Consider the following 12,596-nt stretch of genomic DNA (forward strand, 5'->3'; position numbering starts at 1 on the left):
AATGAGTGTGTGTATGAGTGTGTACTAACGTGCGTGTGGTGTGTGCGTGTATGAATGAGTGTGTGCGTGTATGAGTGTGTGTACCAGTGCGCCGGGTGGCCAAAACACAAAGTTTGCGCAGTAGGGGGCACAGGCGGTGCATCTGCCAGTAATGTCAGCCAACCTATGGCACCTGGGTCTGTCCCGTGACCTGTCGGTAAGCCTTCGACAGGTCACGTGGCCTCAAAGTGTACCGAGCCTGGCAACAGGCCCCGTGTTGACGTCACCGCCACTCGTGGGGAACGGGCAGCGGTTGTTGAACCGTTGCGAGCGAGAGAGGCCGGAAGTGAGCGATCGTCTCTTTATTGAATTTCTCTAGTTAAAACCACGAGCGAGAAACAGGGCGACGACATGGGGCGGGGGACCACGTAAATAAAAGCGGCTTCGTAAGAAACAAACAATAACAACATCGTCATCATCATCGTCATCGTCACCACCGCCGAGGGGGCGGGTAGGTGGGGGCAAGGGGGGACAGGGCAGTCGAGTGCCCCCCCCCTCTCCTTCAATAACACAAAACCTTCGCTCCGCCTATGGCTACCATCGGAGGACTGCCTCCCCCCGCTCCTCATCACCCAGCGGTGGATCCGCCAATACGGAAAGTGTGCCGGGAGTTGTCCCCCCTCCCAACCCCCCAGGTGTCGTCACCTCCACTGGGTGCCAGGAATCGTCCACCCCCCCCCGCCCGCCACCCTGGGGTGTCGGGAGTGGTTGGGGGTGGTTGTGGTTGAGGGGGGTTCACACAGCACCGATCCCGGCTTTCGGAGCGCCATGTAACGCTTTTCAGAATCCTCGTCACGGTCGTCGTCACGCATCGTTAAATCTACAGTCGGGGAGGGGAGGGGGGGGCCTTCGACGACAAGCGGCGTCACGCGTCTCAGGCAATGGCCACGGGCGGTGGCAGCGGTGGCGGCGACGGCAAACACCCGCCGCCGCCACCAGCGCCCGCCACCGCCACGTCTCTCCTGGTCCCACGGTGTCGCCGGCGCCGCGGCTCGGTGGGGCGAGCGTGGCGGGCGCGGGAGGGGGGTGGGGGTCAATGCGGGAGGGGGGGGGACCGGGAGAGATTAGAGAAAGACTGTGGAGACTGGTGGTGGTGGTTGTGACTTGGGCAGGTTGGTGTGTGGATTATAGGGCCGAGTGGTGAGGGAGTAGAGGTGCATGGAGAGGTGGTGGGGTTTGTAGAGGGGGCGGAGTGTGGCGAGCCCAAGACTGGGCAACCGCAGATGGTATCACGTGCGAGTACGCGCGTGCCAGCCAGTAGCACCGACTGAAGGCGGGCACGGCACACCAGGGGGGGGTTGCTCGCTAACAGCACTTGCCCCAAAAAGGTCTGTTAAGGCTTTAGATGGGATCTATGTCTTTGTGCGCGTGCGTGTATGTGTGTACGTGCGTTGGGGGTCATAAATCCAGCCAAAGTGATCGCTCAGCACTGGACAAGCGACGCGGAGCGGGGGGAGAAGGGAGTGCGGGGAGAGCCGTGCTCCGCATCTTTCAAGCAATTAGAAGAGGATTGGGAGCCAGGCTGGTGATGTGTAATGAGAGCCAGGCTGGTGATGGGAACCAGGCTGGTGATGGGAACCAGGCTGGGGGTGAAGGGCGGTGTGGTTGACCGTGTGCTCTGGTGTTTGTGAGAGGGTGGTTGTGGTAGCTGTTGCCGGGGTAGGAGCTGTTGCCGGGGTAGGAGCTGTTGCCGGGGTAGGAGCTGTTGCCATGGTTGCGCTGCTGGGGGTAGCTGTTGCTGTGGTTGTTCCTGGGGGAGCTGTCGTTGCTACTGCAGCTGTTGCGGGGGGTACCTGCGGCTGTTGCCGCGGCTGTTGCTGGGGGATATCTGTTGCCGAGGGGTGGCCGTTGCCGCGGCCGTTGCCGAGGGGTGGCCGTTGCCGCGGCCGTAGCCGTTGCCGCGGCTGTAACTGGGGCTGTTGCCGCGGCTGTAGCTGTGGCTGTGTCCCCCTCCTCAGTTGTCCCACCAGTCGACCGAGGAACCACGGGATCTGTTGTAGCTCCCTCCATCGGAGAAGCCGAAGCTGCCTGCTCACACACACAAAGGTCCCCGCGCACAGCCCGTTACGGGGTGTCGAGGGGCAAGTGCCGTCATGGCTACGAAGGCCGGCACGGCGCACGAGCGGGGTGGGTGGGTGGCCAGAAGCACACCCGGCCGTCTTTGTCTTCCCCGGTGCCGATGTTTGCTACACAGGTACTCCACGTGCGGCCGAAACGACCTAGGGGCAGGCCGCCAGGTCCGGTTCAGATAATCGCTATCACCGGCGTTGGTGGTGGCAGTGAATGGGAATCGAATGCGAGTGTCTACCGGGTTCGTAATGCAGCGCTAACCGCTGCACCACTGCTCCCACACACACACAACAAAACAAAGATCCTCCGTGTAGCCTTAAGAGCAGCGCCTATAAAGGCCGGCACAGCACACGAGTGGGTGGGTGGCCAGCACCACGCCTGGACAATTTTATGTCCCCATTGGTGCTGGTTACACGACACACCAAACACTCATCGACCAGGGCGAAGGCCCAGGATCGCTTCAGACAATAGTCACTGGTGTTGTTGGCCGCGAGTGGGAATCGAACTTCGGGTGCCTGGTTCGTAGCGCAGCACGCTCACCGCTACACTACCGCTCCCCACACACAGGGATACGTTCACTCACTTTCACACGCACCACCACCGGTTCAGATAACCGCTATCGCTGGGTGCTGGTGGTGTTGGTGGCCGTGAGCGGGACACCCACCTGAGCCTCCGCGGCTGCTCCCCCCGCCGGGGCTGGGGCCGCCCTTGCGCCCCCCACCGCCGGGGGGTCCGTGGGTGGTGCGGTAGTCACGGCCGCCAAACGCCCCTCCGCCACCGCTCCTGCCACGCACACACCACACGCACCTTAGTACACACACACACACACTGGCACACACACTCATACACGCACACTAGCACAAACCCACCTATATATATAAAAATTAAAGATCGTCCATATAGCCTTAACAGACTGTTAGGGCAAGTGCTGTTAGCGAGCACCTATTGAGGCCAGAACGGCACACGAGGGGTGGGTGGCCAGCGCCACGCCTGGCCGCCTTTGTCTCCCTGAGTGGTGATGGTTTTGATGTTTTTATACATCGCCACTGGTACTTATTTGAGACGACCTAGGGGAGGTCCAGGACCAGTTCAGATAACCGGTGGGAGTCGATCTCGGTGTGAGTCTATGGGTCTGGCTGATGACGGTGTCCATGTAGATTGACGGCTGTGATTTGACAGTGAGGTGGCTAAGCACTGTATGGCAGAAAGAGACGCTCACCCAGCCACGAGAAACAACACATGGGGGAGGCAGGGGGAAGAGAGGCAGGGGGGAGAGTGGAGAAGTGGTAGGTGGCTGGGGGGGGTGAAGTGATGAGGCAGATGGTGAGAGCGGAGGGAGTGCACTGCTGCTGCTGCTCCACGCTGGGGAGATTGCCCAACAGCTGCCCTAACCGCCAACGCACAAAGCCAAAGTCGCACAGCAACAACAACAAGTGCCACCATGGCGCTTAGTGTCAGGCTGTGTGCACTTAGAGGTGTAACACAAGCGCGCACATACACGCACGTGCCCACGCACGCACCTCTTGCCGCGGCCGCCACCGCCCCAGGCCCCGCTGCGGCTCTGCTGGCCGTAGGCGACGCCCTCCAGCCAGGTGGGGACCTCCTGGTGGGCCTCCACCAGCAGGTCCATGAGGTCACGCGCCAGGCTCGAGTTCTTCATGTTGAAGAACGACGTCGCCAGGCCTGGACAACGACGGGGTGGGGGAGAGACGAGAAATGGTGTGAGGCACGGAGGGAGGTGTGGGAAGACGTGGGGGTGGGGGGGAAGAGTCTAGAAACGGCGCGAGACGTAGGGGAAGGTGGGAGACGTAGGGTGGGGAGGTGAGAAGAGACGAGATGGGGGGGGGGGGGGGGGACGCGGGAAGTTCATGTTGAAAAAAAAAACAAGAACGTCGCCAGGCCTGGACAATGACATGGGGTGGAGGGGGGGGGAGATGCAGAGGGGGGAGCGGTGGACACCACGAGGGTGGACAACACAGGGTGGTGGGGGGGGGTACGAGTGGTCGAGACGTGGGAAAAGATGCAGGGAGACACATGGACAACAGGGGTGGGTGCGTGGGTGGAGACGATCGCTCGGTGACCCTGAGCAGGCTCCCGCCCCTCCGCCACCAGGGGGATGCCACGCGGCTTCACCAGCCCCCGCCACAACCCCCTCCTCCTCCATTGGAGACCCCCAGAGGAGGGGGAGGGGGAGGCACACGCCGGGTGGTGCTCTGCGGCTCCAGCGAACCGCACGTGGCACCGCTGGAGCCGAGACCGGCTGCATATACCGTGTGCACGTGTCCGTGTGTACAAGTGCGCGTGTGCACGTGTTCGTGTGCGTGTGCATACGTGTGCGAACCCAGGTTGCCCACGCGCACCCGATGCGGGTCACACGTGTGTGAGTGTGCAAGTTGGGGTGTGTACACGTGCCTGTGTGTAGGTGTGGGCGTGTGTGCGTACCCAGGTTGCCCACGCGCCCCCGATGCGGGGCACACGTGTATGTGTGTGCACGTTGGCGTGTATACACGTGCCCGTGTGTGTGTGCAAGTTGGCGTGTATACACGTGCCCGTGTGTAGGTGTGCGCGTGTGTGCGTACCCAGGTTGCCCACGCGCCCCGTGCGGCCGATGCGGTGCACGTATTCCTCGATGTCGCTGGGCAGGTCAAAGTTAATGACGTGCTTCACGTTCGAGATGTCCAGCCCACGGGCCGCCACCTACAGACACAGACAAAGGTGACCCCGGGTAGTCTCACGCAACGCTGGTCAGGGGCAAAGTGCTGTTTGTGAGCAGCAGCAGCGCCTATGAAGGCAACCAGTGCGCACAATGGGGCGGGGGGTGGACAGCACCACAGCCATCCATGTGTCCGCTTATTAAAGAGAGCTATGGAGCTCATTGGGCCTTACCTGGTCAAATAAAAATTAGTTTAAACGTTTTAGCTCAGTTGGAGGCAGTCGCCGACTAGCAACAGAGGAGCGATGCTCACAACGAGCGGAGCGACGTGTGGCTAAAATGCAGCGAGTTGGCACAGTAGGGGGCACAGGTGGTGCATGTGCCAATCAGTCAACCCATGGCACCTGGGTCTGTCCCGTGACCTTGTCAGCAGAGCCTTGCACATTTGCAGTGAAGGGCCTTAAGGTGCACCTAGCCTGGCACAAGCGCCGTGGGGACGTCAACCCCACCTAGTAGCAGATGGCAGCCGTTGTTGTTGAGTATCTATCTATGACTATGTATCTCTGCGGAGAGGGGGGGGGTCATTTCACCACCACTCGGTGGCGTATGGTGGCTGATGTGCATTCCTGCTTGTGTCTGTTAAGTATGCACGTTGAACTTATTTTTCACCATAGGTAGCCAACCACGCCAATCGGAGGTGCGGGGGAAAGACAGCGAACTAAACGCAAAAAAACTGTTTTAAAGAAATTAGTTTGTCAATCTAGATGATGATTAAAAGTGCCAAGCTCCAGTCGTTTCCTAATATCGGAAGAAAGGACTTTCCAGATGGCCGCAGAAACACATCCTAAAGCACGCGATACAGCGACCGTCTTTGTGCGTCTCCATCTCTGTAAATCTCTGTGCATCCCCCACTGCGCGCGTGTCCCCCTCCCCCCGCACGTCTCCCCCCACAAGCCCCCCACCCACCCCCCCCCCCGTGTCAGTGCGAGTCTCACGGCGGTGGCGACCAGGATGGGGCACTTCCCCGAGCGGAAGTGGTGCAGCGCCTCCTCGCGGTCGCGCTGGGAGCGGTCCCCGTGGATGCTGGTCGAGGGGTAGCCCTCATTGTAGAGGAAGCCCTCCAGCGCGTCGGCACCGCGCTTAGTCTCCACAAACACCAGCGTCAGGGACTCCACCTCTACACACGCACATTGTACACGCACACATGCATACAGACACACGTATACACAAAGACCCCCATACACGCACACGTGTAACTATACAAACACCAGCGTCAGGGAAGTGTATACGTGTGTACGTGTGTACGTGTGTGCGTGTGTGCGTGTGTGCGTGTGTGCGTGTGTGCGTGTGTGCGTGTGTGCGTGTGTGCGTGTGTGCGTGTGTGCGTGTGTGCGTGTGTGCGTGTGTGCGTGTGTGCGTGTGTGCGTGTGTGCGTGTGTGCGTGTGTGCGTGTGTGCGTGTGTGCGTGTGTGCGTGTGTGCGTGTGTGCGTGTGTGCGTGTGTGCGTGTGTGCGTGCCTCACCGGCGGCGTTGAGCAGGTCGAGCAGGAAGGAGCGCTTGTCGTCCTCCTCCACCCACACCACCTTCTGGGTGATGTTCTCCGACGTGGAGCCCACACGCCCCACCGCCAGGAAGATGTAATCTTCCAGGAAGTCCCGCGCCAGCATCTACAGCCACACGGTCAGACGGTCGGTCAGACGGTTGACCAGCCAGCTGGACACGGTTGGTAAGTCAGCCAGTTGGTCAGCCAGCCGGTTAGTCGGTCAGTCAACCAGCCAGCCGGCCAGCCAGCCAGCCGGCCAGCCAGCCAGCCGGCCAGCCAGCCAGCCGGCCAGCCAGCCAGCCGGCCAGCCAGCCAGCCGGCCAGCCAGCCAGCCAGCCGGCCAGACGACCAGTCAGCCAGGCGGCCGATTAGCCAGCCAGCCAGACGGCCGATTAGCCAGCCAGTGTGCATCTCTAACCTGGATCTCCCGGGGGAAGGTGGCGCTGAACATGAGGGTCTGGCGCTCGCCCTTGACGGGCATCACGTCCTGCTCCACAATCTTACGGATCTGGGGCTCAAAGCCCATGTCCAGCATGCGGTCAGCCTCGTCCAGCACCAGGAACCTGGGGGGGAGGGGGCGGACACGGAGAAGGGGAGGAGCGGGTGGGAGGAAAGAGCGGAGAGGCAGTCAGTCACATGCAGAGGGAACATGGAGGTATTGAGGCTTAGACTTAAGAGTCTATGGGTCTCCGTGCGATGAGTCTATGGGTCTCTGATAAGCGAGCCTATGGCTCTCTCCGTGCGTACCCCTCACATGGGAGGCCCCGGCCCCCCAAACCCCCCGCACATCTGGTGCGCTGCGTGCGGGAGTGCCCCGTGTGTGTGTGCGTGTCTGTGTGTGCGTGTCTGTGTGTGCGTGTCTGTGTGTGCGTGTGTGCGCGTGTCTGTGTGTGTGTCTGAGCGCTCACCTGGTGAACTCGAGGCCGATCTTGCCGCGCTCCATCATGTCGACCAGGCGGCCCGGAGTGGCCACCAGGAGGTGGCAGCCGCGCTCCAACTCGCGGATCTGCTGCCCGATGTCCGCGCCGCCGTACACCACGCAGGGGCGCACGCGCGAGCGGTACGCAAACTACACGCACAGAGCACATGCAGAGTACACGCAGTGTACACCACACGCAGGGGCGCAAGCGGTACGCAAACTACACGCACAGAGCACATGCAAAGTACACGCAGTGTACACCACACGTAGGGGCGCAAGCGGTACGCAAAGTACGCACGGCATAGAGTACACATAGGGGTGGGAGCGGCACTCAAACCACGCACGTCCGCGCATGGTACACACACAGTACACCACGCAAGGGCTAATGGAGGGGGGGGTAGGTGGTGGTAGCAGAGGGGGTAGGTAGCAAAGGGCGGGGGATAAGTGGTAGAAGGGTGTAGGTGGTGGGGGGAAGGTAGTAGAGGGGGAGTATAGGGGGCAGGTGACGGGGGGATAGGTGGGGTAGGTGGTGGTGGTGGAGTAAGTTGGCGGAGTGGGGTGGTAGGTGACGGTAGGTGGTAGTGGTGGTACCTTGCGCGACTCCTCGTGGATCTGGGAGGCCAGCTCACGCGTGGGCGCCAGCACGAGGGCCAGCGGGTACTGCTTGCGCCGCCCAAACCTCGCTATGTCCTGAGCGCAGCGACAACACAAGACAAAGGTCCCCCGTGTAGGCTCAGCGGGCGCCGTTGGCGAGCGACAGCGACCGAGAAGTTCTGCACGGTGGCGCAAGAGGGTGGGGGGTGGGTGGCCAGCACCACGCCCCCCACCTTATTCATACGCGTACAGCACCAGGTACTCATTTGAGGCCGAGTCGACCTAGGGGAGGCCCAGGACCAGTTCAGATATCCGTCACTGGTGTTGTCCGTGAGCTGGAATCGAACTCGTGTCGCCCGGGTTCGTAGCGCAGGGCGCTAACCGTGGCGCCGCACTCCGGAGGGAGTGAGGGGAGGGGCCAACCCATGTATGTTCATGATGCTGAGAGTCAATGTCACGAGGTCAAAAGTATTTGGCTTCTGCTATGAATTTCCACGCTATCATGTGGCCAGGTTGCTTATGTTGCAATTATTTCGCATTGTTAGGCGCCAACTGTGCTAATCAAAAATTAACTATATAGCTCATTGGGCCTTACACCTGGTAAAATAAAAATATTAACAAGTTCAACTAAACTACTTTTAATTTACCAGGTGAGGCCCACTGAGCTATATTGCTCTTTTTCAGAAGCGGCCTGGCCACAGATGACAGCCCAACAAAGTTGCTCATCATGTGGAAGTTTATTGCAGCAGCCAATTACTCACAACACGTTTCTAAATGTGGAGAGAAAAACCAGAGGACCTGGAAAAAAATCCACGCGACCACGGGGAGAGACAGAAACTCGAAATATACAGCAGCCATCAGGGTCAGGATTGAACCCACGACCTGTCTTGCCAGGCGGGCGAGGTAGTTAACATTTCCTAGCCAGCATGGCACCCAGACTTGCGGAATGGCAGGGGGGCAGGGAGGGGGTAACAGACATCAGTAAAAAAAATAGACATTCATAGGCTAATCAGATTTCTCCAGGATACAATAAAAAAAACTAAACTCTGCAGATGTACGGCTGGATCGTCTGTACACTCACCTTGGCGGCCAGAAGAGCCTCTCCAGGACCCTCCAGGTAGATCTGGCTCAGGATGGGCACCAGGAAGGCGGCCGTCTTGCCGGAGCCGGTCTGCGCGCAGGCCATGAGGTCGCGCTTGCCGATGATGATGGGGATAGCGTACTTCTGCACCGGCGTGGGCCGCGTGTACCGAGTCAGCGCTATGTTCCCCATGATGATTTCGCCCATCTCCACCTCCTCAAACTGGCACGCAGAAGAGGAGAAAGGTCCGAAATTGAGAAGGAGAAAGGTCACCCACCACCCAAGCAAGTGCCGTTATCACGAGTCAACCTCGGGGAGGGAAGAGGGCTCACAGGACAAGTTCGCTGTCGCCGAGACAGCATCGGCACCATCAAAGCATCGCCGGAATATAGTTTAAAATGAATGATAGCCATGCAGTTTTAAATGCTATCCAGATGCTGACGGTAGTCATTCATTTTAAATGGTGACGGTGATGATGGTGGTGATGGTGGTGTCACGGTGCAAATGGTGCCGAGGGGGCGGCTGTCGGCATGGGGCTGGGGTAGAGTCGGCCCGGTCGTCTCACCGTGTCAATGTGGTTGGGGCAGTCGTGCCCGGTCGCCTCCACAGGGATGTCGTCATACTTCTCAAAGTTGATCCCCGTGTTACTGCCAGCAAAGAGCTCCCTACGCACCGCACAGAGCCACGACTCGTCACCACTGCCCCTACACACAGCCACTACTCGTCACCACTGCCACTACACAGCCCCTACTCGTCACCACTGCCACTACACAGCCCCTACTCGTCACCACTGCCCCTACACAGCCACTACTCGTCACCACTGCCCCTACACAGCCACTACTTGTCACCACTGCCACTACACAGCCACTACTCGTCACCACTGCACCTACACACAGCCACTACTCGTCACCACTGCCACTACACAGCCACTACTCGTCACCACTGCCCCTACACAGCCACTACTCGTCACCACTGCACCTACACACAGCCCCTACTCGTCACCACTGCCCCTACACAGCCACTACTCTTCACCACTGCCCCTACACACAGCCACTACTCGTCACCACTGCCCCTACACAGCCACTACTCGTCACCACTGCCCCTACACAGCCCCTACTCGTCACCACTGCCCCTACACAGCCACTACTCGTCACCACTGCCACTACACAGCCCCTACTCGTCACCACTGCCCTTACACAGCCCCTACTCGTCACCACTGCACCTACACAGCCACTACTCGTCACCACTGCACCTACACACAGCCCCTACTCGTCACCACTGCACCTACACACAGCCCCTACTCGTCACCACTGCCCCTACACAGCCACTACTCTTCACCACTGCCCCTACACACAGCCACTACTCGTCACCACTGCCCCTACACAGCCCCTACTCGTCACCACTGCCCCTACACAGCCACTACTCGTCACCACTGCCCCTACACAGCCACTACTCTTCACCACTGCCCCTACACAGCCACTACTCGTCACCACTGCTCCTACACAGCCACTACTCGTCACCACTGCCACTACACAGCCCCTACTCGTCACCACTGCCACTACACAGCCCCTACTCGTCACCACTGCCCTTACACAGCCCCTACTCGTCACCACTGCACCTACACAGCCACTACTCGTCACCACTGCACCTACACACAGCCCCTACTCGTCACCACTGCACCTACACACAGCCCCTACTCGTCACCACTGCCCCTACACAGCCACTACTCTTCACCACTGCCCCTACACACAGCCACTACTCGTCACCACTGCCCCTACACAGCCCCTACTCGTCACCACTGCCCCTACACAGCCACTACTCGTCACCACTGCCCCTACACAGCCACTACTCTTCACCACTGCCCCTACACAGCCACTACTCGTCACCACTGCTCCTACACAGCCACTACTCGTCACCACTGCCACTACACAGCCCCTACTCGTCACCACTGCCACTACACAGCCCCTACTCGTCACCACTGCCCCTACACACAGCCCCTACTCGTCACCACTGCCCCTACACACAGCCACTACTCGTCACCACTGCTCCTACACAGCCCCTACTCGTCACCACTGCCACTACACAGCCCCTACTCGTCACCACTGCCCCTACACAGCCCCTACTCGTCACCACTGCCCCTACACACAGCCACTACTCGTCACCACTGCCCCTACACAACCCCTACTCGTCACCACTGCCCCTACACACAGCCACTACTCGTCACCACTGCCCCTACACAGCCACTATTCGTCACCACTGCCACTACACAGCCCCTACTCGTCACTACTGCCCCTACACACAGCCACTACTCGTCACCACTGCCCCTACACAGCCACTACTCGTCACCACTGCCCCTACACAGCCACTACTCTGCCCACGCGCATCTCTCTGCGTGCAGCGTGCGTACTGCTCGATGCGCTCGTTGCGAGGCTGCTGGCGCGACCAGTCGTCGTCGCCGCGTCCCCCGCTGCTCCCGCTGTCCGACCAGCGCGTGTTCCGCGGGGGGTCGCGCCCCCCAAAGCTGCCCCCTCCGGGACCCCCGCGGGGGCGCCCGTTCTCAGCGCCATCGCGACGATCCGAGCCGCCTCCCCACCCACTTCCGCGCTCATCAAACCTGAGTGCAGACAAGAGACGCCCACCGTTAGGAGACACACCAACCCCCCGACAAAAACAAAGGTCCTCCCCGTATATCCCACTCTGCGCGTCCCGTATGCGTATGTTGCGCGCACGGATGTACTCTGCGTGTACTGTGCACCGTATTTGTAATCTGTATGTACTGTGCGGTGTACTCTGCATGGACTGTGTACCGTGTGTGCGTGTACCGTGTGTGTGTGTACCGCGTGTGTGTGTACCTGTACCGTGTGTGTGTGCGTGTACCTGTACCGTGTGTGTGTGCACCGCGTGTGTGTGTGCGTGTACCGCGTGTGTGTGTGTACCCACCGGCCCCTGCTGCCCCCACCACGGTCGTCCCCCAGGCGATCCCGCGCCCCAAACGCGCTGTACGTCTGCGGGTCTCCTCCTGCGCGCCAGGCATGCACAGTCACCGTCAGCTCGCACACGAACACAGTTACGTGCACAAGAATAGACACGCACACAAGAACACGCACGCGCACACAATAACACGCACGCAAAGATCCTCCGTACAGCCTTAACAGACTGTTGGGAGAAGTGCTGTTAGGCGGCACACGATGGGGTGGGTGGCCAGCACCACGCCCGGCCGCCTCGCTCCCCAGTGGCGACGTTTATTCACGAGGCCAAGTCGATCTATGGAAGGCCCAAAGCACAGTTCCAAAAATCGTCACTGGTCATTTCCGATGTGCGTCCACGTCTCTGCCAGTGTATGTACGTGTGCAAGTGTCCATGCGCACATGCACGCGCGTGCGTGTATGTGTGCGAATGTATGTGTGCGCATGTATGTATGTGTGCGCATGTATGTATGTGTGCGCATGTATGTATGTGTGCGCATGTATGTATGTGTGCGCATGTATGTATGTGTGCGCATGTATGTATGTGTGCGCATGTGTGCATGTATGTGTGCGCATGTGTGCATGTATGTGTGCGCATGTGTGCATGTATGTGTGCGCATGTGTGCATGTATGTGTGCGCATGTGTGCATGTATGTGTGCGCATGTGTGCATGTATGTGTGCGCGCGTGCGTGAGTGCGCTGGACCTCGCTCGTCACAGCCGTTGCGCGTG

At 59.9% G+C, this 12,596-nt stretch overlaps 1 protein-coding gene across 1 annotated transcript; it reads right to left on the minus strand.

The window, feature by feature from the left end:
• Positions 1-326: 326 nt before the first annotated feature.
• LOC133361024 (putative ATP-dependent RNA helicase an3) lies at positions 327-12,100 on the minus strand. The gene is made up of 13 exons (XM_061579913.1): positions 11,840-12,100; positions 11,307-11,513; positions 9,465-9,564; positions 8,900-9,121; positions 7,816-7,914; positions 7,214-7,374; positions 6,724-6,868; positions 6,285-6,429; positions 5,758-5,939; positions 4,689-4,806; positions 3,630-3,792; positions 2,774-2,892; positions 327-2,067 (listed from the first exon to the last, which is right to left on the minus strand). The coding sequence occupies exons 4-13, from the start codon at positions 9,104-9,106 to the stop codon at positions 1,994-1,996; spliced, it is 1,413 nt and encodes a 470-aa protein (XP_061435897.1). The 5' UTR covers positions 9,107-9,121; positions 9,465-9,564; positions 11,307-11,513; positions 11,840-12,100; the 3' UTR covers positions 327-1,993.
• Between the last annotated feature and the right edge of the window lie 496 nt (positions 12,101-12,596).

This window comes from Lethenteron reissneri, chromosome 70 (assembly GCF_015708825.2).
Source record: "Lethenteron reissneri isolate LAM-NWPU_2019-01 chromosome 70, ASM1570882v1, whole genome shotgun sequence".
Taxonomy (NCBI): domain Eukaryota; kingdom Metazoa; phylum Chordata; class Hyperoartia; order Petromyzontiformes; family Petromyzontidae; genus Lethenteron; species Lethenteron reissneri.